General features: G+C 36.5%; 1 protein-coding gene across 1 annotated transcript in view; it reads left to right on the top strand.

Annotated features, from left to right (window-relative positions):
* The first annotated feature begins 278 nt into the window (after nucleotides 1-278).
* mmel1 (membrane metallo-endopeptidase-like 1) overlaps nucleotides 279-23,072 on the top strand; it is a 230,362-nt gene continuing 207,568 nt past the window's right edge. The window contains exons 1-21 of the mRNA XM_022682273.2: nucleotides 279-457; nucleotides 3,743-3,910; nucleotides 4,689-4,718; nucleotides 6,012-6,074; nucleotides 6,722-6,883; nucleotides 7,018-7,098; nucleotides 8,292-8,387; nucleotides 9,683-9,801; nucleotides 11,196-11,261; nucleotides 11,399-11,533; nucleotides 13,189-13,278; nucleotides 13,376-13,512; nucleotides 14,835-14,928; nucleotides 16,845-16,973; nucleotides 17,746-17,844; nucleotides 18,204-18,287; nucleotides 19,526-19,629; nucleotides 19,782-19,840; nucleotides 21,642-21,761; nucleotides 22,016-22,149; nucleotides 22,896-22,961. Coding sequence (XP_022537994.1) covers nucleotides 3,754-3,910; nucleotides 4,689-4,718; nucleotides 6,012-6,074; nucleotides 6,722-6,883; nucleotides 7,018-7,098; nucleotides 8,292-8,387; nucleotides 9,683-9,801; nucleotides 11,196-11,261; nucleotides 11,399-11,533; nucleotides 13,189-13,278; nucleotides 13,376-13,512; nucleotides 14,835-14,928; nucleotides 16,845-16,973; nucleotides 17,746-17,844; nucleotides 18,204-18,287; nucleotides 19,526-19,629; nucleotides 19,782-19,840; nucleotides 21,642-21,761; nucleotides 22,016-22,149; nucleotides 22,896-22,961 — 2,025 coding nt within the window. The 5' untranslated portion in view covers nucleotides 279-457; nucleotides 3,743-3,753. The remainder of the gene's footprint in view (nucleotides 458-3,742; nucleotides 3,911-4,688; nucleotides 4,719-6,011; nucleotides 6,075-6,721; nucleotides 6,884-7,017; nucleotides 7,099-8,291; nucleotides 8,388-9,682; nucleotides 9,802-11,195; nucleotides 11,262-11,398; nucleotides 11,534-13,188; nucleotides 13,279-13,375; nucleotides 13,513-14,834; nucleotides 14,929-16,844; nucleotides 16,974-17,745; nucleotides 17,845-18,203; nucleotides 18,288-19,525; nucleotides 19,630-19,781; nucleotides 19,841-21,641; nucleotides 21,762-22,015; nucleotides 22,150-22,895; nucleotides 22,962-23,072) is intronic.

Genomic DNA, 23,072 nt, shown 5'->3' with positions numbered 1-23,072 from the left:
TTGTAATATACTTTGATAAGCAGGTGCAGATAAAAAGTGACAAACAATTTTATATTATATATTATATTATATTATATTACAGATCATATTACAGGTCCAGATCCTGACAGTACTTGTATTGGTGGGAACTGTGAAAGGTTAGCTGAGGCACCTTGACTTTTTCTATCTCCGCTCTCTCTCTGTCTCATTGGGGCTCAACCAGCAGATCTGCCTTGCTCCTCCCTCCCACTTTCTGCCTCTCTCGCTCTCTCCCTCCCTCCATCACTCCATCTTTTCCTCACTTTCCTCCCTCCCTCAGAGGCATAACGGAACAGACAGTCCCTCTGGCATCCAGCCGTCTGCACGCTGCTTCATTTCTGCACACACCAGCTCCGGGCGAGAGCCTAGAAGGGGTGTTGGAGAAATTGAAAGGCGTCCAGAGAGGGCCTCCAGGGAACGGCTCCATCACAGAAGAGAGGTAAGCTGGCTTCATGTGCACTTTTCACTAATTTGATGGGATCTGATGGACGTCCACCTGCACTGGAAGGGTGTGATGTGTGCACTCTTTATAATGGAATTATCATTTTTGTGATTAGCATTTTTGCTTAAAAAATCACCTGCTAATTAGAAAATTTCCATTACATTTTCCAATAGAAAATATGCACGCTTTCACTAAATTATTAAATAATGGATTTTTTGCACTGTCCTATTATTGCTTAGTTAATATTTCAATGTCATGTTTTTTTTTTTTTTTTTTTTTTTTGTATACCTTAAATGTGATTTTTTTTAACCCAAATTGTTGTTTTGGGGTTTGACTGAATTCTAATTCTAACCAATAGAAAAAAGTTTAATGTTGCTAAATGTAATTAAACAAAAATTTAATTATAATGTTCTTGACCAAACACTTATTATCTCATATATTTTATATATTTTTTTGAAAAGCAAATATGGTTATATATAATTAAGATCAGAGATAAGGGAATCATTTATTAATCAAACACTTGGGAAATTTGCTCATTTTACCATAGCCATAGTTATGCTACTATGTATATGATATAAATATACAGCTCTGGAAAAAAGAATTAAAAATTAAGAGACCACTTCAGTTTCTAAATCAGTTTCTCTGATTTTGCTATTTATAGGTTTATGTTTGAGTAAAATGAACATTGATGTTTCATTCTGTAAACTACAGACAACATTTCTCCCAAATTCCAAATAAATAAAATAAATATAATTTATTTGCAGAAAATGAGACCTCAAATAATGCAAAGAAAACACGTTAATAAAGTTTTAAGAGTTCAGAAATCAATATTTGGTGTAATAACCCTCCACCAGTCTTACACACTGCTTTTGGATAACTTTATGCCACTCCTGGTGCAAATTTTTTTTCAAAAATCATTTTAAGTGACTGCTTAACCTGTTTAAACCTTTTTAATCTGTTAACCTTCTAATCTATTAACAGAGATACAGTAAAACAAAGACCTAGTATACAGTGTACTATACTTAGTTGACTAATATAAGAGAGAATCCATAGTATACAAATTATAGTTTTGAAGGTAATTTAACATTTAAAAAAGATTAGGATAAATAATAATTAGAATAGGAAAGGATAGGAACTAGCTAATGTTCCCATCCCTTGGCAGGTGTCAGTATCTTTCAGCGCACACACACACACACACACACACACATAAACATAAATCCATCAGCACTTTTGGGATGAGCGTGCTCATGGGTATTCATCAGTATGGGTTAATGGCAGCCGGTGGCACACACTGCTTGATTGATTGCCCAACACTGCAAAGCAATAATCACGCAGCAATTACACCCGTTACACACATTTTACATCAAATATCTACGCTGTATTCCACAGGTTGATGAATAGCTTCCTGTACAAATGTGTTTAAAAGAGATTAGATTAGAAATTACAAACAAATAAATACATCTCATTATAGACAAATGAGAAAATAATAAATATTTAAATCATTTTTGTCTTTTTAAAAAAATAATATACAAATTAATCTTAAAATCAACTTAAAACACATGAATATGAATATGATATTGATATATGAATATGATATTTTATACTGTATATTTTATAATCCAGTGCAGCTGCTTTCTAGAGAAGGCAGGGAAAATGCTTAAAACGGAGAGACTGTTCATTTCTTGCTGTGGCAATTAAGCGGCAGGCATGGAGATGAGGCTGGATGAGAAAAGCTTTGCCAGATAAAGAACCTGCAAATATGGATATGCAATTATGCCTTCAGCTTGCGTAATTGTGTCATTTAACATCCTGAATAATATGCTGAAAGAAAGCACATAAAAACTTACTAAAAGCCGTTTTAATCTTTAATGCTCATAAAGGAATCTTAAACTGTTTTTCCTCACTTTCTTTTCCATTTTTCTCACTTCTGCTTAATGCGAAACGTGTGCTTCTAAAGATACAGTGCAAAACAGCCTGCTGTAGACTTCCACATGAAATAGAAATGCATACAGTTTTGGGTCTGTACAGGGTGCAATTGTGCATAAACACAAAAATACTTAAAAATAGTTGGCCCAACCGCAGTAGAAAGAACAGATGTTTATATATTTATATAAAATCAAATAATGCATAATTTATGTAGTAATCAAAACATTTACAGAAATCTGAGATACTTGTTTTTCATTGGACAGCGACGATAGGAATAACCAAAAAACTATAAAAACAGACTTAAAGAGATATTCATTTCTTTGTTTAGTATTTGAGAATGTTCTTTTTTAAGCCATAAAAATCGGTGATTGTCTTTCTTTTTATAGAACAGATATTGTTATATATGTAAAATAGTTAAAGAATCGAAAAGAAAATCAAAAAAGAAAGCTAATAGCATGCCAAAATATAAAATAGAATAGAATGAAGCTTTAGTTGATTTTCACCATAAAAAAGATATTTAATCAATCAATCAATCAACCTTTATTTTGACTCAGAGGGCAACCCTCATTTTCAATAAAGCCGAGAATTTAAATATACAGGGATTGACATGAAAAAAAAAAACTAAATTTAATCATTTCAAAATAATAGTAAATAAAAGATAAGAATAGATAAAAAAGAATAAAAAAACTATAAAATAATAATAATAATAAAACTTGGTTTATGTAATCAATTAGGATCAAAAGTTAAAACAAAAAACAGTTAAAATTAAGCTTAAACTAACTTTTACATAGTACAATGAAAAATACAAATAAATAAATGAGCTAATTTTTTAAACAAAAATAAAAATAGTAATAATTATTAAAAAAGAAAATCAAAATAAGTTAAAAAGCAATAGTACAAAACTATAAATAAAACTGTAAATATATTACAAATACATCCACTGTACAACACATTACAGACAAAATCAATCAATACGATTAGATTAAATAAATTATTTTTATAATATCAAGTACTAAAACTAGTTATTATAACACATTTTATTGTGTTTAATAGGACTAGGAACTAACTTTCTTTAAAGACCTTTTTTTTAATTTATTAAAGGCATTCTATAGAGCCAGCCTGAAGAAATACAAATAAACTTATCTAACTTTTTGAAGTTATATTTTTGGGTACTTTTGTACAATGAATACAGTTTTTTTTTATTTTTTGAGTCACATTGTTCCATATAAAGGTCACTTTTGATATATTTCCCCTGGAAGCTAGTACCTGGATTCACACTAGGTTAGAAATGCTACTGTCACAGAACATCTGTCCTCTACGCTCATCTACGCTCTCTAAAACTCCTTTAAATTTCAGATCACCACAGAATGGGAAAATCTGAGAGCCAAATGGATATCATGGAGAAGACAACTAAACCCAGGAAGCACCGCTGGACCGTAGTGGAGATCGGCTTGTCCATTATCTTGCTGCTGATGAGCTGTGCTCTGGCTGGACTGGTCGTGCTCTATGCTTCTTCACTGAAGGGTAGGAGGGAGACACACCTCATCTGAGAGCTTACACTGTCCTTAAAAAGATTATTATTAAAACCTTTATTTAATTTAAACATCTTTTTAATGTGTAGTGTTTTTAAACACATAAAAGAAAAGCAGTGGTAATACAGTGTATTACTTTGTCAACATTATAGCATGTTATAGCATGTTATTGCTATGTTATTGACAGGTTATAGCACTCCCTTATCCTACAGCCTCATGCCTACGACCGCAGCACAGCAGTGCCAATATTAAATGTTATAACATGAACCTCAAGTGTATTATTGTGATTATACCACAGTTCAATTAGCCACAGTGTATTAGGTAAAAAGAACATATCGTCGCTTTCCAATGAAAAACTAGTATCTCCATTTTTGTAGATTTTTATTTTACTACTTAATACTTACCTATTATCGCCTTTTTATTCGATTTTTATTTTACTACTTAATACTTAACTAGTATCTCCATTTTTGTTGATTTTTATTTTACTACTTTATACTTATCTAGTATCTCCATTTTTGTTGATTTGTATTTTACTACTTAGTACTTAATGAGTATTTCCATTTTTGTTGATTTTTAAGTTACTTCTTAATTGGAACACATAAACTGTCCCTTACACTGTGCCAAAAATTTTGATGAACAGACCAATAGAAATACCTTCTTTTTTGCTATTTATTTATTTTTATTTCATTGGACAGCAATGATACCATATTCACAAAATGTCTACATTATGTAAGTTTTCTCCTTTAAGCATTGCTTTCTTTCTTTTACAGAATACTCCTTTAGAAATGGACATTCAAAAGGTACAGTCATAATTCTCACCTTCTTCATCAGCTGTGTGTTAAAATGTAAAAATGTTATATTGATCACTATCAAGCAGCATGCAGCATGATCCACAAGAAATTCCCCGAATGTTACTTTTCTCCCAATTTAGCTAGGCCAATTGTCCCAACCATTTAGCTGCTATTCAGCTGTATATCCCCTGTCACTAGTGATGCCTAAACACAAGGAGGATGAAGACTAGCACATGCCTCCTCCGATACATGTGAAGTCAGACTCCGCCTCTTTTTAAACTGCTGCTGATGCTGTAGCATTACCGAGTAGCATTACAGCGCACTCGGAGGAAAGCACAGCGACTCGGTTCTGATACATCAGCTCACAGGCGCAGCCTTCTGCTGATCAACATCACCCTAGGAGTGATAAGGGGGAAAGAGCACCATCTACTGTACCCACCCAGAGAGAGAAATGTCAAATGTGCACTCTCAGGGCTCCGGCAGCTGATGGCAAGGTGCATGACCGGGATTTGAACCAGTGATCTCCTGATTGTAGTTGCAGCTGGACCACTGAGCACCAGTATTTGAAACATTTAAAGGGCTTTAAATCAAGCATTCATCTGTTTCTTCATTATTAACATGATGGAGGGCATGGCAGAAATAACCACTAAGTGTAAAGCTCCGTTTCCCTTTTGTGAAATCCACCTCAGATTAGTCAAATATCAAAATAATCATTAATTGCAACCCAATTTAGCACTAGAAATAAGGAATTAGTTTTGAAATGGACCAAAATTCCTGCATAACCACAGCTTCTGATCAACAGCTACAGAACTACAGAACGTTTTGTAATTAAGGTAATTATATCCTATAAAAAGTATATCTCCCCTCCTTTAATCTCTGCATTCCCATCCCCATCTGCTCCGGTGTTATCAGCGGTTCCAGACAGCGGCACTGTCATAGCTGACAAAGTCAGTTCCGAATGAACAATGCAGAATCAGTGTCTGTGACAGACGCTGTCTAAAGTGACCTTCTTCCAACTGCCTTATATTAGGGATGCCATTTTTCTATGCAAATCCCCTGTTTTACATGTATTCATGTATTTTTTGTTAGGATGGTACATACTGTATACAGCCCAGCTATAGCAGTGTCTGATTGTTTGAAACTAATCCTCCTTGCAGAACGCCTCACCAGCATGTACCAGTTCCTTTAGAGTCGGTTTGTTGTTTGGGCTGCAATCCAGATGCTGTGTTGGATTTTCTGTGCTGAAACAGACTGTACATTTATCGTAGAGTTACTGTATCAGTTATTCTTTGGTGTTAACAGGGCTACAGTATCACGTTGCCCCTGACAGCAGTGTGTGCACGACCCCTGACTGCGTTACTGCAGGTAAACTTGTATTTTTATTAGTTTAAATGCAGCTCTGGAAAAAAAAATGGAAAAAGAGACCACTTCAGTTTCTAAATAAGTTTCTCTGATTTTGCTATTTATAGGTATATGTTTGAGTTAAATTAACATTGTTGTGTAATTCTATAAACTACAGACAACATTTCTCCTGAATTCCAAATAAAAATATTGTCAGCTAGATCATTTATTTGCAGGAAAAAAAAAAAAAGATGCAGAGCTTTCAGACCTCAAATAATGCGAAGAAAACAAGGTCATATTGATAAAGTTTTAAGAGTTCAGAAATCAATATTTGCTGGAATAACCCTGGTTTTTAATGACAGTTTTTTTCATGCATCTTGGCATTATGTTCTCCTCCACCAGTCTTACACACTGCTTTTGGATAACTTTATGCCTGCACTCCTGGTGACAATTCAAGCAGTTCAGCTTGGTTTAATGGCTTGTGATGATTCTTCTTCCTCTTAATTTTATATGAAGTTATATATAAAGTTTTTAATTTTGGTTAAATCAACAAAACTCTTTTAAACTTTTAAGTGGTCTTTTATTTTTTCCAGAGCTATATGTTGTGCAAAATCCTTATCTTTACAACAAAGGCATAGCCACGCATTCTCACAGTACTGCTGTATCTATAGCTGCAAGGCTGCTGCAGAACATGGACCCCAGCGTTGACCCATGCCAGAACTTTTACCAGTACGCCTGTGGAGGATGGCTGGAGCGGCATGTCATCCCCGAGACCAGCTCGCTTCACAGCGTCTTCAACATCCTGAGGGACGAGCTGGAAATTGTGTTAAAGGGTCAGTTGTGTCAGTTATAAAAAGGCCCACTGTTTGACTTTTCTGCTTAGAGTCTCAATGGCAGGCGGAGGCTGAGGCTGATGGATGGGATTAGATGTTCTGCTGCATGTCTCTTTGTTTTTTATGGCTCGCAGGGATTCTGGAAACGGAGAGTGAGCGTGACCGTCAGGCTTTTAAGAAGGCTAAAATGCTCTACAGATCCTGTATGAATGAGAGTGAGTGCTGCTTTATTTATATTTCTTGAGCACGCCATGACCCTGACACATGATGAGGTACAATAATGATCAAAATGCGGTTTATATACAGATGTTAATCATTTTTAAAGGGCCCTTCCAGTCAGATGTTTGATTTTTTTAGTTTTCGTTGACATTTCAGCAGTTATAGTTTAGTCACCTCAAATGGTACAGAGGTAAATGGTAAACTACCAGGAGTTTTAGAAAGAAAATGAATTGAAAAATGAATAATAATGTAAAAACAAAGAAGACAATTAATTGGTTAACTATTTATAGTGTGTAGCAATAGGCTAAATTTAGGGTATAAAAACTGATGCAGGCAACTCGCAGTTTATGAGTAGGGCTTATCATTGTTGGAACTGTCTTATGGCGACTTCTTCTCAGTAGCCTATTGGTCACATATATGAAACTCAGTATCTCAAGTTTAAATTAATCGATGTTAGATCATTCGAAAGATATTATTTCGAATCATAAGATTGATTTTGTTGTAAATACAGTTTCCTATACCATTAAGGGCTCTTTTAGACACCCTGTGCAGGGCACGTTGCGATGCTCATTGCTATCTTGCACCCCGCCAACAGTCTTTTTTCACACCTTGTGTCTGCTTCGTTTAAATAGCAAAGATTGAATGGCCTGGTAGTCTGGAGGTGAGGAGTGTTCAGGTAAATTTCTGGCGTATAGCTATCTTGTCAATGGAAAACCAGCGTGTGCCACTGACTGAGAAGGACCCTGACAGAATAGAACAGTCAGCAGTCAGACGTTCATTGCTATCTTGGCAACGCTGTGCACACTCAGCATACGTACACCCCTGCTTGTTACACACACAGCAGTGCACAAACCCAACTTTTACATAAACAATAAACAGAATATAAAATAAAATAACATTGCAGTACCTGTACATTTCCTCTACTGAGAAGCTCAGAAGCGCTGCGACTTTGCAATAGCAATCTGCCAAAGTCAGAGCGCACCTGGATCTTAAAAAAGAGATTGCACATTACACCAAAAACACACCCATGATATAATTAAGAGAATTACTACGTGCCTTTTACGTGTTTTGAGCTGCTCAAAGCAAACTGACATGTTTTTACTGCACTGTAATTAGCTAAGTTTAAGCTAATGCTAGGCTCTTATTCCTAATATGCTGCATTAAATAATATTCCTACTGCCACCTGCAGGTGTAATCGAGCAGCGCGACTCTCAGCCCCTCCTGAAGCTCATTGACAGTATTGGCGACTGGCCCGTGGCCTCGGAGGACTGGAACAGCACAGCAGGTACTGAAGATACCAGGCGCTCCTGGGGGGCTATAATAGAGGACAGCAGTGCCTCTGCCTTATCTAAATGGGATAAACACAATAGCACTGAGGCTGGTGTCTCAGAGTTGATAAGAGCCAGATTAATTGAGAAGGCTGAGGCTTCGCTCACCTAAAAAGCTGCAACACTCACCACTCGGCCAATTAGAGTGTGAAAGATTGTGTAGGTTTCGTTGTGGAGAGTTTCCTTAGACTGTGATTGGCACCAAGGCCTGAATTATTACAATCTTATATCTCTTAGTGGGAATGCTGTAATTAAAATTAATGGTGGGGATAAAAAATAAAATCATAATTAGCCCAGTAAAATAAACGTGCACACATTCACACCCATCTCAGACTGCGATTAGAGATTTATAACAGGTTTTTAAGGAAAGTGGCAAGTAATCAGTGCAGTGCTAAGGACCTATCTAGGACCTATCTTGTTGTGAATTCATCCTGGTTCAATCCTGCACTGGATTATAAGGTACATCATGTAAGGAACAATGGTATCGTCGTCATGTTTTCCTTCTAATTCAGCAGGTCTATCTGCTGGGTGGTGGTGCTTAATTTTTCCAATATTCTGCCTTATTTTACACCACTAAATCTTGAGTATTTCTATGCAAGCATTACATAAAAAGCTTTCATGTTTGATAAGGAACATTACTAAAAAAGCATAATTGTAATTGTAATAGAAAATATAAAAAGCATAAAATTTGCTCTTTCCTGAAATTCATTTTAAAATCAATATTTTTATGAATACAAATCAAACAGTTCATGTCATCCTAACCTTTAGTTTCGTTATAATTGTATAGTTTTTACTAGAATTATTAAGTGGAGCTGAGAGAAAACAGGCAGCTTCTCCAAGAGTCCTGTAGGAGATTTCAAAACCCTCAATTTTTTTCAGAATGTAAAAAAGTTGTTTTACTGCAGAGAAAAAGGAGTTTGTGTCACCTACACCTGTAGCCTGTATACAGATACTAAATAATTCATAACTTCTTTCTCATAAGAACTAATAAATGAATAAAAAAACTAGGTTTTAAGTAGGGTTTTAATTTTCTGTGTTTATGTGCACAAACATACTTATCCAACCTTTAAATGAATCTGTATCAAAGTAAAAAAATACAATTTTAAAGTATCGTCCATCCCAAACCCTTGTAGTTGTATTAGCTTAGCCATACTCCACCCTTTCACATTAACAACAGGCTAGACTATGTTTTATCACAGGTCATCAGGGCAGTTTTAAAAACAGCTGAAAACATTTTCTTCTGTCTTTACAGAGGAAACCTGGAGGCTGGATGAAACCCTGGCGACCTTAAATGCTCACTACAACAAGAAGGTTTTGCTGGAAATGTTTGTGTGGCCTGACGATCGAGACTCTAGTCGTCACATCATTCACGTATGATTTATTGTTTTTTTTTTGTGAATTTAATACATTTAAATGTAATGGTGTTCATCAACCCTCCTTGCGCAGATTTCAGCTTCAACCCGGATCTCTGTTTCAACAACCCTACCTGGTCCAGCTAAGGATTGTTCCCAGGAGTGTTGGGTAAACTAAGGGAGGGTTAGAGAAAATGTGCAGGGAGGAAAAAACCTACAGATGGTTTTTTTTTTAGTTTTTCTTCAGTTCCTCTGTTTACAACAGCAGTGCTGCTGGAGGTTTTAAACATTGCATTACATTACATTTTGAGTATTTAACAGACACCCTTATCCAGAGCGATTTACAAAAGGGCTAGTGTGTAACGACTAGCATCAAGAGATACTAGATCATGCTTTGATTCTGTTTTCACACCTAGAAGAAAATTGTTAGCATAGGAAATCTTTAAAAAGATGATTCTTCAGTCTTTGCTTGAAGACCATGTGTGAGAGACAGGATGTCTGTCTTCTGTGGGACATAAAGGATGATGTGTCCAATGCTATGTCCACAGACTGTCCAGGCCACTCTATTGGATGCTCCTCCCTAGCTTCTCCACCTTGTAGATAAAAGGGGAATTTGACCTTGTCCCTAACATTGGACTTGTTAATAAAACACAGTGGATCAACCCCAGCAGATGACAGACATGTCTCTCCAAACCATCACTGATCATCAGACCATCAAATTTTACATTTCATTTTTAAATCAAGGGAGCAGAGTCTGGAGGAAGAGTGGAGAGACACACAGTCCAAGCTGCTTGAGGTCTAGTGTGAAGTTTCCACCAATCAGTGATGGGTTGGACAAAGAGACATGTCTGTCATCTGCTGGTGTTGATCCACTGTGTTTTATGATCAAGTCTAAAGTCAGTGCAGTTTTGTTTTCCCACAAAATCTTACAGCACTTCATGCTTCCCTCTGCTACTGACAACTTTTATGGAGATGCAGATTTTATTTTCCAGCAGGACTTGGCACACTGCCCACACTGCTAAAAGTACCAATTGGTCTTAAATAATATTTTAATTTTCTGAGATACTGACTTAAATAAACTAATAAACGAAATAAACACTTAAAAATAAATCACTTTGTGTGTAATACATCTATATAATATGATTTATATATGAGTCATTTTTTAAACTGAATTACTGAAGTAAAGTATCCTGTGGGCTCCTGACCATTGTAAAACAGGGTAAAAGAAGATACAGGGCTACAGTGTGTAATTATAGAAATATAAAGTGTCCCTTATGCTCAGTGGAGGTAAAAATGGACAATGAGAGGTGGTCTTAATGTTATGCTTAATTAGGATACATCAAATGAATGTAATTCTTTGGGGAAAGTAGTTCACATTAAGTAACATAATAATTTTCCCTTTGTTTTGTGAAGATTGACCAGCCATCACTTGGAATGCCCTCCAGAGATTATTACCTCAATGATGGAAACTACAAAAAGGTTCACTATCTCTCTCTCTCTCTCTCTTTCTCTCTCTCTCTCTTTTTTTTGCTCTATCCCTGATTCACACTCTTATTTGTTGCGGATATTATAATTACAGGTATCAGCAGTTTGTCTGTATTTGTCTGTGCGGGCAGGTGCGTGAGGCCTACCTGCAGTTCATGGTTTCCATGGCGAAAATAGCGCGGGAGGACAGGAACCTGACCCAAGACGATGAGCATGTGTGGGATGAAGTGAAGCAAGTGATGGAGCTGGAGAGAGAGATAGCTAATGTAAGTATCCTGTTATCTGATAACAGAGCCTGCAGACTGCTGGACTGACAGGAAGATGTCTTGCTTTAACATCAGCTTATCCACAGTTTATAATGAATTAATCCCATCTAAGATAAAAATGATCAATGCAGGATAAAATACTAAAAAAAACGTATTAATTATTTGTTTAAGGGCTTAAAAACAGGTTATCTGGGTTTTCTCTGTGTTTACTTAAACATGATTTGTTTACAAAATATATTAGGCATGGGAAAAACAGGGCATTACGATACAATATTATCACAATATATTGCTCACTATAATGATGACATCCTGATACTGCGTTTCTGCGATACTCAGTATATTGCTAGACAATCCTCAACAATACTTCACATGTTACGGAAGAGGATAAAATAATCCTAAATAAACAAATTCCAGAATTTATGGATTTATTTGTGTCAGTTTCATAGAAGATAACAACCATTTTTTTTTTTTCCAATTTTCTCCTAATTTCTCCTAATGGACAATTGTCCCACCCATTCAGCTGCTATTCAGCTGTATATCTATCACCTATCACTAGTGATGCCACAACACCAGGAGAGTGAAGACTAGCACACGCCTACTCCGATACATGTGAAGTCAGTCTCCACCTCTTTTTGAACTGCTGCTGATAACAGCGCGCTCGGAGGAAAACGCAGCGACTCGGTTCTGATACATCAGCTCACAGACGCAGCCTTGTGATGATCCACATCACCCTAGGAGTGATGAGGGGAAAGAGCGCCATCTACTGTACTCTACCCACCCAGAGAGAGCAAGGCCAATTGTGCTCTCTCGGCAACTGTGCTCTCTCGGGGCTCTGGCAGCTGATGGTAAGCTGCTTGACCGGGATTAGAACCAGTGATTCTCCGGTCAAGCTACTTTGGCAATGGAAATTTTGATTTAATAATTTATTATGTGGAGAATTTAATCATAGAAAATAAGCAATTTATCTGAGTTTCCTAGACATCACTGGATTTAGGGAAGAAAAAAAAACAGGGAAAATGAGTAAAGAAATTCCTCTGCGGATTTCAGTGTGTGGAATTCATTTTACATTGTGAGGCACAAAAATAAGGCATTATTAAATCTTTTAGAGCACTTAACAAATGCATATATTACGTATTAATAATTATGAAATTTAATGCTAATAAATATATAAACAAATATATAAATATCATAATCATGTAATCACAATTGTGCACATTGATTTTGCAGATTGATGTGCCATTTTTTTTTCAACCAGAATCAGAATCAACTAGACGTTACAATAATATAATGTGTATCCAAGATTGAATTAAAATCAATGATATTGGGCAGCTATAATCTGCTTTTGGTATATATGTCATAAAAAAATGAGAGTAGTATAATTTTCTTGTAATCTTTTGAATCAAGCAGCTGAAAAATAGGTAATTAATATGTAAATAAATATGTGTTACATTTCACATACTGCGATTAAAAATTCTGCTATGTGACGTTCAGTCATGTGATGTCCTTCAGTTATGATGATGCTAAAAAAAAGCATATATTGTGCAGCTCTAACAAAAATATATTAAAATAATCTCTGCTATGAGTTACTTTAATAAGGGATTTTACTAAAGATTCCTGTGGCCTAAATGCTGTTTTTTGCACCTCTGTGCCCATAGGCCACATCTCCAGCTGAGGAGCGCAACGACATCACTGTCCTGTACAACAAGATGACCCTGCGAGAACTGCAGGACACCTTTGGTCTTGATGTAAGTCTGAGGAAATGTAATAAAGATTGTTTTTTAATTTGCATTATGTTTGACGCTTCTGTATGATGTTCCGCTTTACGTTTTGCTGGTAATGCAGGGTTTTAACTGGACCCGCTACATTCAGGGCATCATGGAAAGCGTTTCCATCGTAGTGAACCCAGAGGAACCCATCGTGGTGTACTGTTCACCATACCTGGACAAGCTCAACAATATACTGCCTCGATATGACCGCAGGTCAGACCATGAGTGATGTAACTAGTTCTGTTTATTTTATTTTAATATTATTCGCAGGTATAACATAAAGTATCACTTGCTCATGACAACAACCTGTGTATGTATTGAGGTGTAATCTTGTGAGCAACAAGTCATTAGCAACTAATAACTATTTTAGTAGTCAATTAATCTGATGGTTATTTTTTGATTAGTTGATTAGTCATAATTAGTTCTATATGCTCTTCATTTGTGTTTCCTATTGGTGAAGCTCCTAAACCAGTGCATATTTTACTGCATCTGCAGCTACATTTTTAGGGCTCTAGACAGATTTTACTGGACATTTTAATAGTTGACATTTCTATATACAATTACAAATCATTTCATATGAGAAATTCACAGGAGGATGGATGTGGTTATTTTTAGGAAATCTTACTTAAATGTCTTTAATTGAGATGTAAATATTAATATTAAATATTATATTAGTTTGAATTGGAACATGTTTTAATTAAAATGTAATCAATCTCTTGTATTCTGAGTAAATTCGTCTAATAATTTTACTGAGAGATTTTTGACTTATTATTCATGTAAATTGATATTAAGTCAGCATATTATTTCTATATTATTTATTTATTTATTAGTATTTACCTTTTTTAGTATTAAAAGATAGATTTAGTATTTCTCTTTGTATTGCACTTTTGAATTGAGTTGCCAGGTTCACGATTTTCCCTCCCAAATGGTCTTGTTTTGCAAGTGTGCATCGTTTTGGGGCTACTTTTATTTTATTTTTATTTATTGCGGCCGCTAAAAAGCCTTAACAATTTTAGAATGTCTGTGGTTGGATTAGATATTAATTGGGTTTTAGACATACTTTGGGCAGGATTTTTTGCTTGACCTGGCAACCCTGGTTGCAGCTTGCACTAACTTGCTGTCTCTGAAGCCACTATATGTGGGATTTATATGCTGAGAATATATTTAAATGTATACTGGTGTGTTTACATTTTTGTGCTCCATCACAAGTTAATGACGCATCGACAATGAAAATTCTGTGGCGACAAAGTTTTTTATAGACGATATTGTCGATTATGTCGACTAATTGTTGCAGCTCTGTTACCCCCCCAGAGTGGACAGTGCAGGGGGAGGTAATGAATTGTCGTTTAGCTTCTGTGGGACATGGCAAAAGTCATAGGACACAAAAGCTGAAATACAAGGATATATAATCTACATGCAGTAAAGTCAGTATAGCAACAGTAGCAACAGATTTAGCCTTTAAATACATCCTGTATCACAACGTGTCAGCATTCTCTTTCCCAAATGAATGTGAGATGATGTGGGTGTTTGTGTAGGACTGTGCAGAACTACTTGGTGTGGATGCTCCTGATGGAAAGGGTCAGCAGCCTGAGCCGGCGCTTTAAAGATGTGCGAGCTCACTACAGAAAGGTCAGTCACGCTCACACAGCACAGCAGGACCAAACACTCAGAACACTCACGTAGAGAAGAGGTCACATCCTAAAAAAGAACTCACTTTGGCCGTGGTGTAGTGGTGATTATTTTACCACTACAGCTCAAAACACGGAAAAGGCATGTACTTAATCTTTTTGGGTGTATAATGGGTGTATTTTGGGAGCAACAGGAAATAAATCAATCAGTGTTTCACTTGGCATTAGCAGAAATGTTATTTTATTTTTATATCCTGCTTATTGTTGATGTAAAAGCTTGATTTGAGCATCCGTATATGTGTGTAACGAGCGGGAGTGTACGCACACTGAACATGTGACTCTCTGACGGTGCAACTGCATAGCTAAGATAGATATGGACGGGTGAATGTTGACAGGGTTTAAATCGGTCATTAGCGCACCTGTGTTTTCTGCTGCCAAATTAAAAACATGCACAACACAACTCACTTCCAGAACCACCACACCCATCAGTGTAGATTTATTCCTAAACTCTGATGCTATTTTATCTCAGGTTCAACTGCGCTATAGGCGAGGATGATGAGTTTGTGTACTTTAGTATGCAGACACATCACAATATGCAGATCAGTCAATCAATAATAACTTAACCCCCTGTTGACGTCCAACCATCTGCATCTCACCACTATCAGAGGCACACTGCTACTGCTGCTGCTCAGCCAATCAGCTCTCCCTTCTGCCTTCTCCCTCTAAACCCATACATCACCCAGTGCCCCTCCCAAACTACCCCTTTTATTTTTTAGCCTTTTTAAAATTTTATTATACCCAAGGTAATGTTTCTGCCCCCAGCACACACTCACTGCACTACTGCTTATACTTGCACTATCATACCCCTTTTAAATCCCCCTACAACTGTGACATTTAGAAAACTGTATGCACTTGTTCACTTTACCAGCCTTAACCTTTTATTACACTATATTTGCACTACTAAACAAAATATGGGTTCTGTTATTACTGGTACTGTCATTCCATCTGTGTCTCTTGTCTACTGTATGTCTATATATGTGCCCTTTTTGTATTGCACATTTAGTATCTTATATTTATGTTTCTATATTGCTGTACTTGCTGTAACTTTGGGAAGGAGAGTAACGTAATTTCAATCCTCTGTATGTTCTGTTCATATACAGTAGGGGTGTCAAGATTCTCTAAATCCTCAATTCGATTTTATTTCTGATTTTAGGATCACGATTCGATTCGATTCGATTCTCGATTTTCTTTTGTCTTTTTTTTTTTACAGTAGAGAGGCCTATGCCAGTTTTAGATTAGTCTTTTGGTCAGTCGTTGGTTTGATTTATCAAATTTACAATATCTTATTTAAAAAGGTAGGCTTGATATAAGTGATACAAAGTGATACAAGTGATCTGTAATACACCAAATTAGGCACTAACGGTCAAATTTAAATAATTTAATTAAGATATATATGTAATGCCATCTAGTGGCTTTTTTTTGGTAGAAGCAGTGTGCACTATTAAAACAGCAATGTGCAACATAACAAAATAAATAATAAAAAAATACAGGAACAGTCACAAAATAATAGGACAATTAGAGCCTTAACAAACTGAACTCTATCCTACTGTAACAGTAGAAGAGAAGTTTTTTTTATTTAATAAAGATACATTATTAACTTTATCTGAGAGAAAGATGCTCCTTAAGGTACCAAAACTATTAACATATTTGAGGCTAGACAAAATAACTGTTATTTTTATATTTTCAAGTTTTTCTTTAAGGAGATGAGAGAAAGGGAGAAAGGGCTGCTCTTTGAGCAGTGACAGTGTTTCGATGAAATATCGAAATCGTGACACCCCTAATATACAGTATTAACAATAAAACTACTTGACTTGTTGACTTGAGTTGAATCTGGACGTGTACATTATATTTCCTCAGGCTTTACACGGCACCACCGTAGAGGAAGCTCGCTGGCGGGACTGCGTTCGTTACGTCCAGAGCAATATGGAGAATGCAGTGGGGGCTTTGTATGTGCGGGAGACCTTCGCTGGAGAGAGCAAGCGCATGGTGATTCATTTTTTTTGCAACAGGAAGTCTCCCTCTCCACTTTTACATCATCATTACTGTCAACAGCCATCGAGGCTGTTTAGTCTTTCTAGTGCTCTATTTTGGGTAATGATTCGTCTTGCTAATGGTTCTGCCAAAGATCTATTTTGACCTTAGTCACATTGTACGCAAGATGCTGGAGGATCTGTGTGTGAACTTGTGTCTACAGAAAGTGCACAAGTTATGTAATCAGAATGCTCATATCTTAAAATTAAATTAACACTTTTAATATTTCATATTTTATATTGATAGAACTAGACTGAAGAACACTGAGTGTACCAGTAACCCAGGATTCTATTAGGTAGCGAATTTGTCCAACATAGCTTGTTTTAACACGATAAACACGCAGACTATAGTCAAATATACTCGTCTCTGAACGACGAAAGAGCTAGCGCTGCTGTTAGCAGCTAATGCTAATGCTGCTGCACCCCGCCTTAGTGCTGGAGAAACTTCACTGAAAACTCACCCTTATAGCGCTATACTTCAGCAGGGAAAAATTAGAGGATTGCCCCTTATAGTCCAAAAAATACGGCAAAAGGCACTTAGATCTCATGTTTCTTTCATTTTAAAGCGATGAAGGACATGACAGAAATTTTAACTGACTAATCGACTAATCAGAAAACATTAAATTGATTATTTGACTAACAAATAATCATTATTTGCAGCCCTACTTGTATAAGTAAAGTATGTGTATGCTTGTGTATTTTACCTGCTTAATCCCCTGTTTTTCCAGGTTGGTGAGCTGATCCGAAAGATTCAGGAGGCTTTTGTGGAAACAGTGGAAGAGCTGAACTGGATGGATGATCAGTCCAAGGAGAAAGCCAGAGAGAAGGTAAGGCTACATCAGTTAATAATGGTTCAGACATGTAGCAGTTAGCTAACAGTGTAAAAAAATGTCCTTTTAAAGCACTGTAGTCTATCAAATATTCTGTTTTTCTTGTTAAAGTTTTTATTGGTTTATTACATTACAATATCCTGTCAGATTAATCACTATGTTTAAGCAAGTGCTGCATTAGTGTTCATGTATTTTTTGCCAGTGAAAGTTTCAATAAACCGTATATATTTCAATTTAGCTAAGGTTGAGTGAAAAAAAAAGTTTTCCATCACATTATTATTATTCATTATGTGCCTGGGAAGCTTACAGTATTCCTGAATGCGTGAAGCTGATGACAGAACATTGAAATATTTCAGGCTATGGCTATTTCAGAGCAGATCGGCTACCCAGACTATATCCTGCAAGAGGAAACTCAGAAGCTGGATCAGGAGTACACCCATGTAAGTTAAGGCATTTCCGTTATGCAAGTAACTATTGTACTATTTTAAACTTTGTTTTTGTAATATCGCACATGTTTCCCAGGTTACTATCTATGTGTGATTTATTTCTAAAAAAAAAAAAACATTATGGATAATCTGTGTGGAAATGGTTTGGGTTTAGGAGGAGTGACTCTCTACAGAGCACAGTCTTTGCTAATTATATGCTAAAAACACTGCTTTTATAGGAGCAACATGACATTGAATTTCCAAAAAGAGTGCAATTGATATTTGTATTAAAACAAAAAATTACAGATGCTGTAACACTATATTTGTACATTTTTGCGTTATATTGTATCATGTATCGGCATTTCTCTACTCAAGCATATCCAATCCTTTACAAACCATGTGGCCGCAGTTTCTCGCTTCTTCCCTTCTGCTTTGTGCTTTACAACATCAGACAAATTCAACCATTTCGTTCGAACACGACAGGCCAATGACTCAACTCCTGGTACAAGCAGTGGTCATCTCACGCCTCGACCACTGCAATACCATGCTAACGGCCTCTCTGCCTGTGTTATAAAACCACTTCCACAGCTAAATCCAACGGGCACATGTCTCTCCACTGCTCATTGAGCTCCACTGGCTACTGGTTGTTGCTTGTATTAAATTTAAAGCTCAAGGTGATGACAGAACAGAACAGGCTCCTTCCTACCTGCACTGATCACTCCTGAAGGCCTACGTCCTCGCTTTCCCAAGCCTTAACACAAAGCAATCCAGACCAATCCACCCCAATGGTGGAACAAACTACCTTCCACTACTAGATCAGGAGTATCAGGAACCTCTCTCACTAGCTTTAAGAAACTCTCTTTAAGAGCTCTTCAAAGAGCTCTTACTCTCCTAACACCTCTAACAATCCAACTACTTCTAACCTTCTACTTCCTTCTCTATCCCACTATTTCCCTTTGGCCTCCTTTAGACCCTGTCAAAAATGTTTTTTTTTGTCTTGAACTTCTGTGGCCTCTATTGTTAAATGTACATCATTATTCGTAAGTCGCTTTGGACAAAAGCATCTACCAAATGTCATGTAAAGCATATCGATATATGAAGCCCTGACTTACTTAGAGTAAATAAACTGCATATACGATGCTCTATGATCTTTTTATAAAAATCTATATTTACCGTGTTGTGTGTGTGTGTGTGTGTGTGTGTGTGTGTGTTGTCCAACTATTTGTTTGATTTTCTCATCTTTTCACCCACAGTTAAATTTCAGTGAGGAGAGCTACTTCGAGAATATTCTGCAGAACCTTCAAGCTACTGCTCAGAAAGGTCACAAGAAGCTGCGGGAACCTGTGGACCCGGACTTGTGGGTTGCAGTTCATTCAAAACAGAACTAAAACAAATAAATCATGAGACTCAAAGCGGAACATAACATTTCCGATTTGTCTCTCTTTCAGGAACTGTGTCTCGACAGCCTTTGTCTGCTCTCTCATAATATCTCAAAATGTGTTTTGTCAGGTGGATCATCGGTGCAGCTGTGGTCAATGCGTTCTACTCTCACAACAGAAACCAGATAGGTAGGTTGAGTTTTTTTTTCTTTTTTTTACCAAATTGAAAACCTCTGGAATATAATCAAGAGGAAGATGGATGATCACAAGCCATCAAACCTTCAAGCTGAACTGCTTGAATTTGAACTTGCACCAGGAGTAAAGCAGCATAAAGTTATCCAAAAGCAGTGTGTAAGACTGGCGGAGGAGAACATGATGACAAGATGCATGAAAACTGTGATTAAAAACCAGGATTATTCCACCAAATATTGATTTCTGAACTCTTAAAACTTGTTTTCTTTGCATTATTTGAGGTCTGAAAGCTTTGCATATTTTTTGTTATTTCAGCCGTTTCTCATTTTATGCAAATAAATGCTCTAAATGACAATAATTTATTTGGAATTTGGGAGAAATGTTGTTTTGTAGTTTATAGAATAACTCACACATATACCTATAAATAGCAAAATCAGAGAGAAAATCAGGAGACATTGGGAAATGTACAATTGTAGTTGTATGCAGTTTTTTTTCTTGCACATCGAGCTATTATGTAAAAGAATTTAAACTAAACTAACATGCAGACTTACTGGAATCAGCTTTTGATTTTCGATGAGTCTAACTCTACTCTACTGTTGTAAAGAGCTTTGGGTGCATGGTGGGAGAGGGAGGTCTAAAAAGTGATTAAATGCAGGTGGGATCTGGTGGGATGCATTGTTTCTGGTCTCCCTGCAGAAAGCGCATATAGGTCTAAATGCCTTTTCAGCTCTTTGGAAATAATAAACGCCTGCGAGGCTTTTTTTGTGGTAGATAATATAAAGCTAGTTTCAGGCTCCACTGCACGCAAAGCTGCTGCTAAAAGAGATGCACAGAAGGCACAGAAAGCTCGCTATTCAAGCTGGGTTAATACATAGATTGCAGAAGCCGGGTGATTATGCAGATTTTCAGCTGGAGTAATTTCCACATAATTACTCTTAGATTGCACATTTTAATGTTTCTGGACATTCTGGGAAACACTTCAAGCTGAATTGCTATTCTGGAGACAGAGAGGCAGCTGTAAACAGGGTTTTTGATGCCATGGGGAGAAACGGAGAAAATACTGTATGTTCACCAGCCTCTCTGAATGCACCGATAACACTGATGGTTCATACGTTCATACACCTAATATGCATTTCAGAACAATTAATACCCTGTTGCTTAATTACAGATATACAGTTTTATCAGATTTTTCATTAATTTAATACATTTTTATTAATTTAACCCTTGTGTGGTGTTCGGGTCTGTGGGACCCGTTTTCATTTTTCATCAAATGATACTAAAAAAATATTTTTTCTAACACAAACTCATTGGCATTGGCTCATTTTTTGTGAAAAACATATTTAAAAACACATTTTCAATAAACACACACTGCACACCCCCCCCCCCCCCCCCCTACACATTTATATTACATACAGTATGTTTGGCCAAGGGCTAATAAACATTGCTTCATTTGTAAATTTGAAACTAAACAAATTTTCTACTCATATCTTGAGTTTAATTCATTTTCTTTTACATTTTATTAAAAAAATTATAAAAAAAAGAGTAGCACTTTTTGAAAGAAATGTAACATAAGAAAGGTAAAGGGCAAATATTAACCATGTAAGCTGTTTATATTGCTTGCAATTTAGGTGAAGCGAGCATGTGTAAAGCATTTTAATGTAAAAATTTCTTAATTTTGCTGAATTAAATACAAGTAACAAAGTAAACGAGTAACAAAAATATGAACACCACACAAGGGTTAAGTCCTCTCTCTCTTTCTTTCTCTCTCTCTTTCTCTCGTTCTCTACTTGCTGCACAGTGTTTCCTGCTGGGATTCTGCAGCCTCCTTTCTTCAGCGAAAAGCAGCTCCAGGCACTAAACTTCGGAGGCATCGGGATGGTGATAGGACACGAAATCACTCACGGCTTTGATGACCACGGTGAGACAGTCACCTTCGTCTGATGAATAGCATCAATTTCGGCTTGCTTTGCCTGAATAAACACTTCTGATTAGATGACTGTCTAATCGCAGGTGATATATTGCAACCTGTGCTAAGTTACAGGGTTTTTAAATATCACAGATTAACCGTGTATCCCTCTAAAGCTGACAGGAAGGAAGTATGAGCAGAACCAATAGCAACAGAGCTCTGCCATTTTTGATAACTAACCTTGCAGGCAACTTTTATTATTGTAGGACGGAATTTTGACAAAGACGGGAACATGTACAACTGGTGGAGCAACTATTCTACTGAACACTTCGAGGAGCAGTCGAAATGCATGGTGCAACAGTATGGCAAATTCACCTGGAAGCTTGCAGGAGGTCAAAATGTAATTATGAGTATTTAAAACAGTTCTAAAATACATTAATAACAGTGATATAATCAGAGGTGGAAGAAGGACTGAAAAATTTTAATTAAGTAAAAGTAACTTTACTTTGCTAAAATTCTACTCAAGTAAAAGTAAAAAAGTACCCATCTAAAAATCTACTCGAGTAAAACGTAAAGAATTATCATTAAAAACAAGAAATCATAAAAAAACGATTGGTTGGGGCATGCGCAGTGTCGTAAAGATGCACATATTGATGGGTAGCATAACTCGACACAACACCAGTTCGCCCCAAACTGCGCACACAGAACCCAGGATACACAGCTGATTCACACAGTGTCTCTCCCGCTAACCGTAATAAACACTGCTGGGAAAAGTTCAGCTGCACTGCCATGGAGAACAAAACTCAATTATTTTTTTTAATTCAGACAATTCGTTTTTTTCCCCCAGCATTTTTTTTTACTCAGTAACGGGGAGTTTTCCAATGTAGCGAAGTAAAATACTTGTGTCAAAATGAACTTTAGTAAAAGTAAAATTACCTATTTTAAAAAATTACAAATTACTCAAGATTACTCATTAAATCTTCTCAATTACAGTAATTTGAGTAAATGTAACTTGTTACTTTCCACCTCTGATAATAGTTTATATAAATGTAAAATAATGATCATATGTATCAGTCATGTCTATATTTGACAATTAACATAAACAGGAAGATCAGCTAAAAATGCTTTCCTATTTTTCTGGCTCAGGTTAGTGGCATTACCACTTTGGGGGAGAACATTGCTGATAATGGAGGAGTTCGGCAAGCGTATAAGGTAGGATTTGTGTCTCAGGCTGCTATACAAATGATACAGTCGTGGTCTGATTAGACCCTAGGTGCCCTATTACACTCATTGCTATCTTACATCCCGTCATGCCTTGTGCCT

Source organism: Astyanax mexicanus, chromosome 24, assembly GCF_023375975.1.
Source record: "Astyanax mexicanus isolate ESR-SI-001 chromosome 24, AstMex3_surface, whole genome shotgun sequence".
Lineage (NCBI taxonomy): Eukaryota > Metazoa > Chordata > Actinopteri > Characiformes > Acestrorhamphidae > Astyanax > Astyanax mexicanus.
Note: the sequence above shows the minus strand (reverse complement) of the source record. Positions and strands in the feature narration are given on the sequence as shown.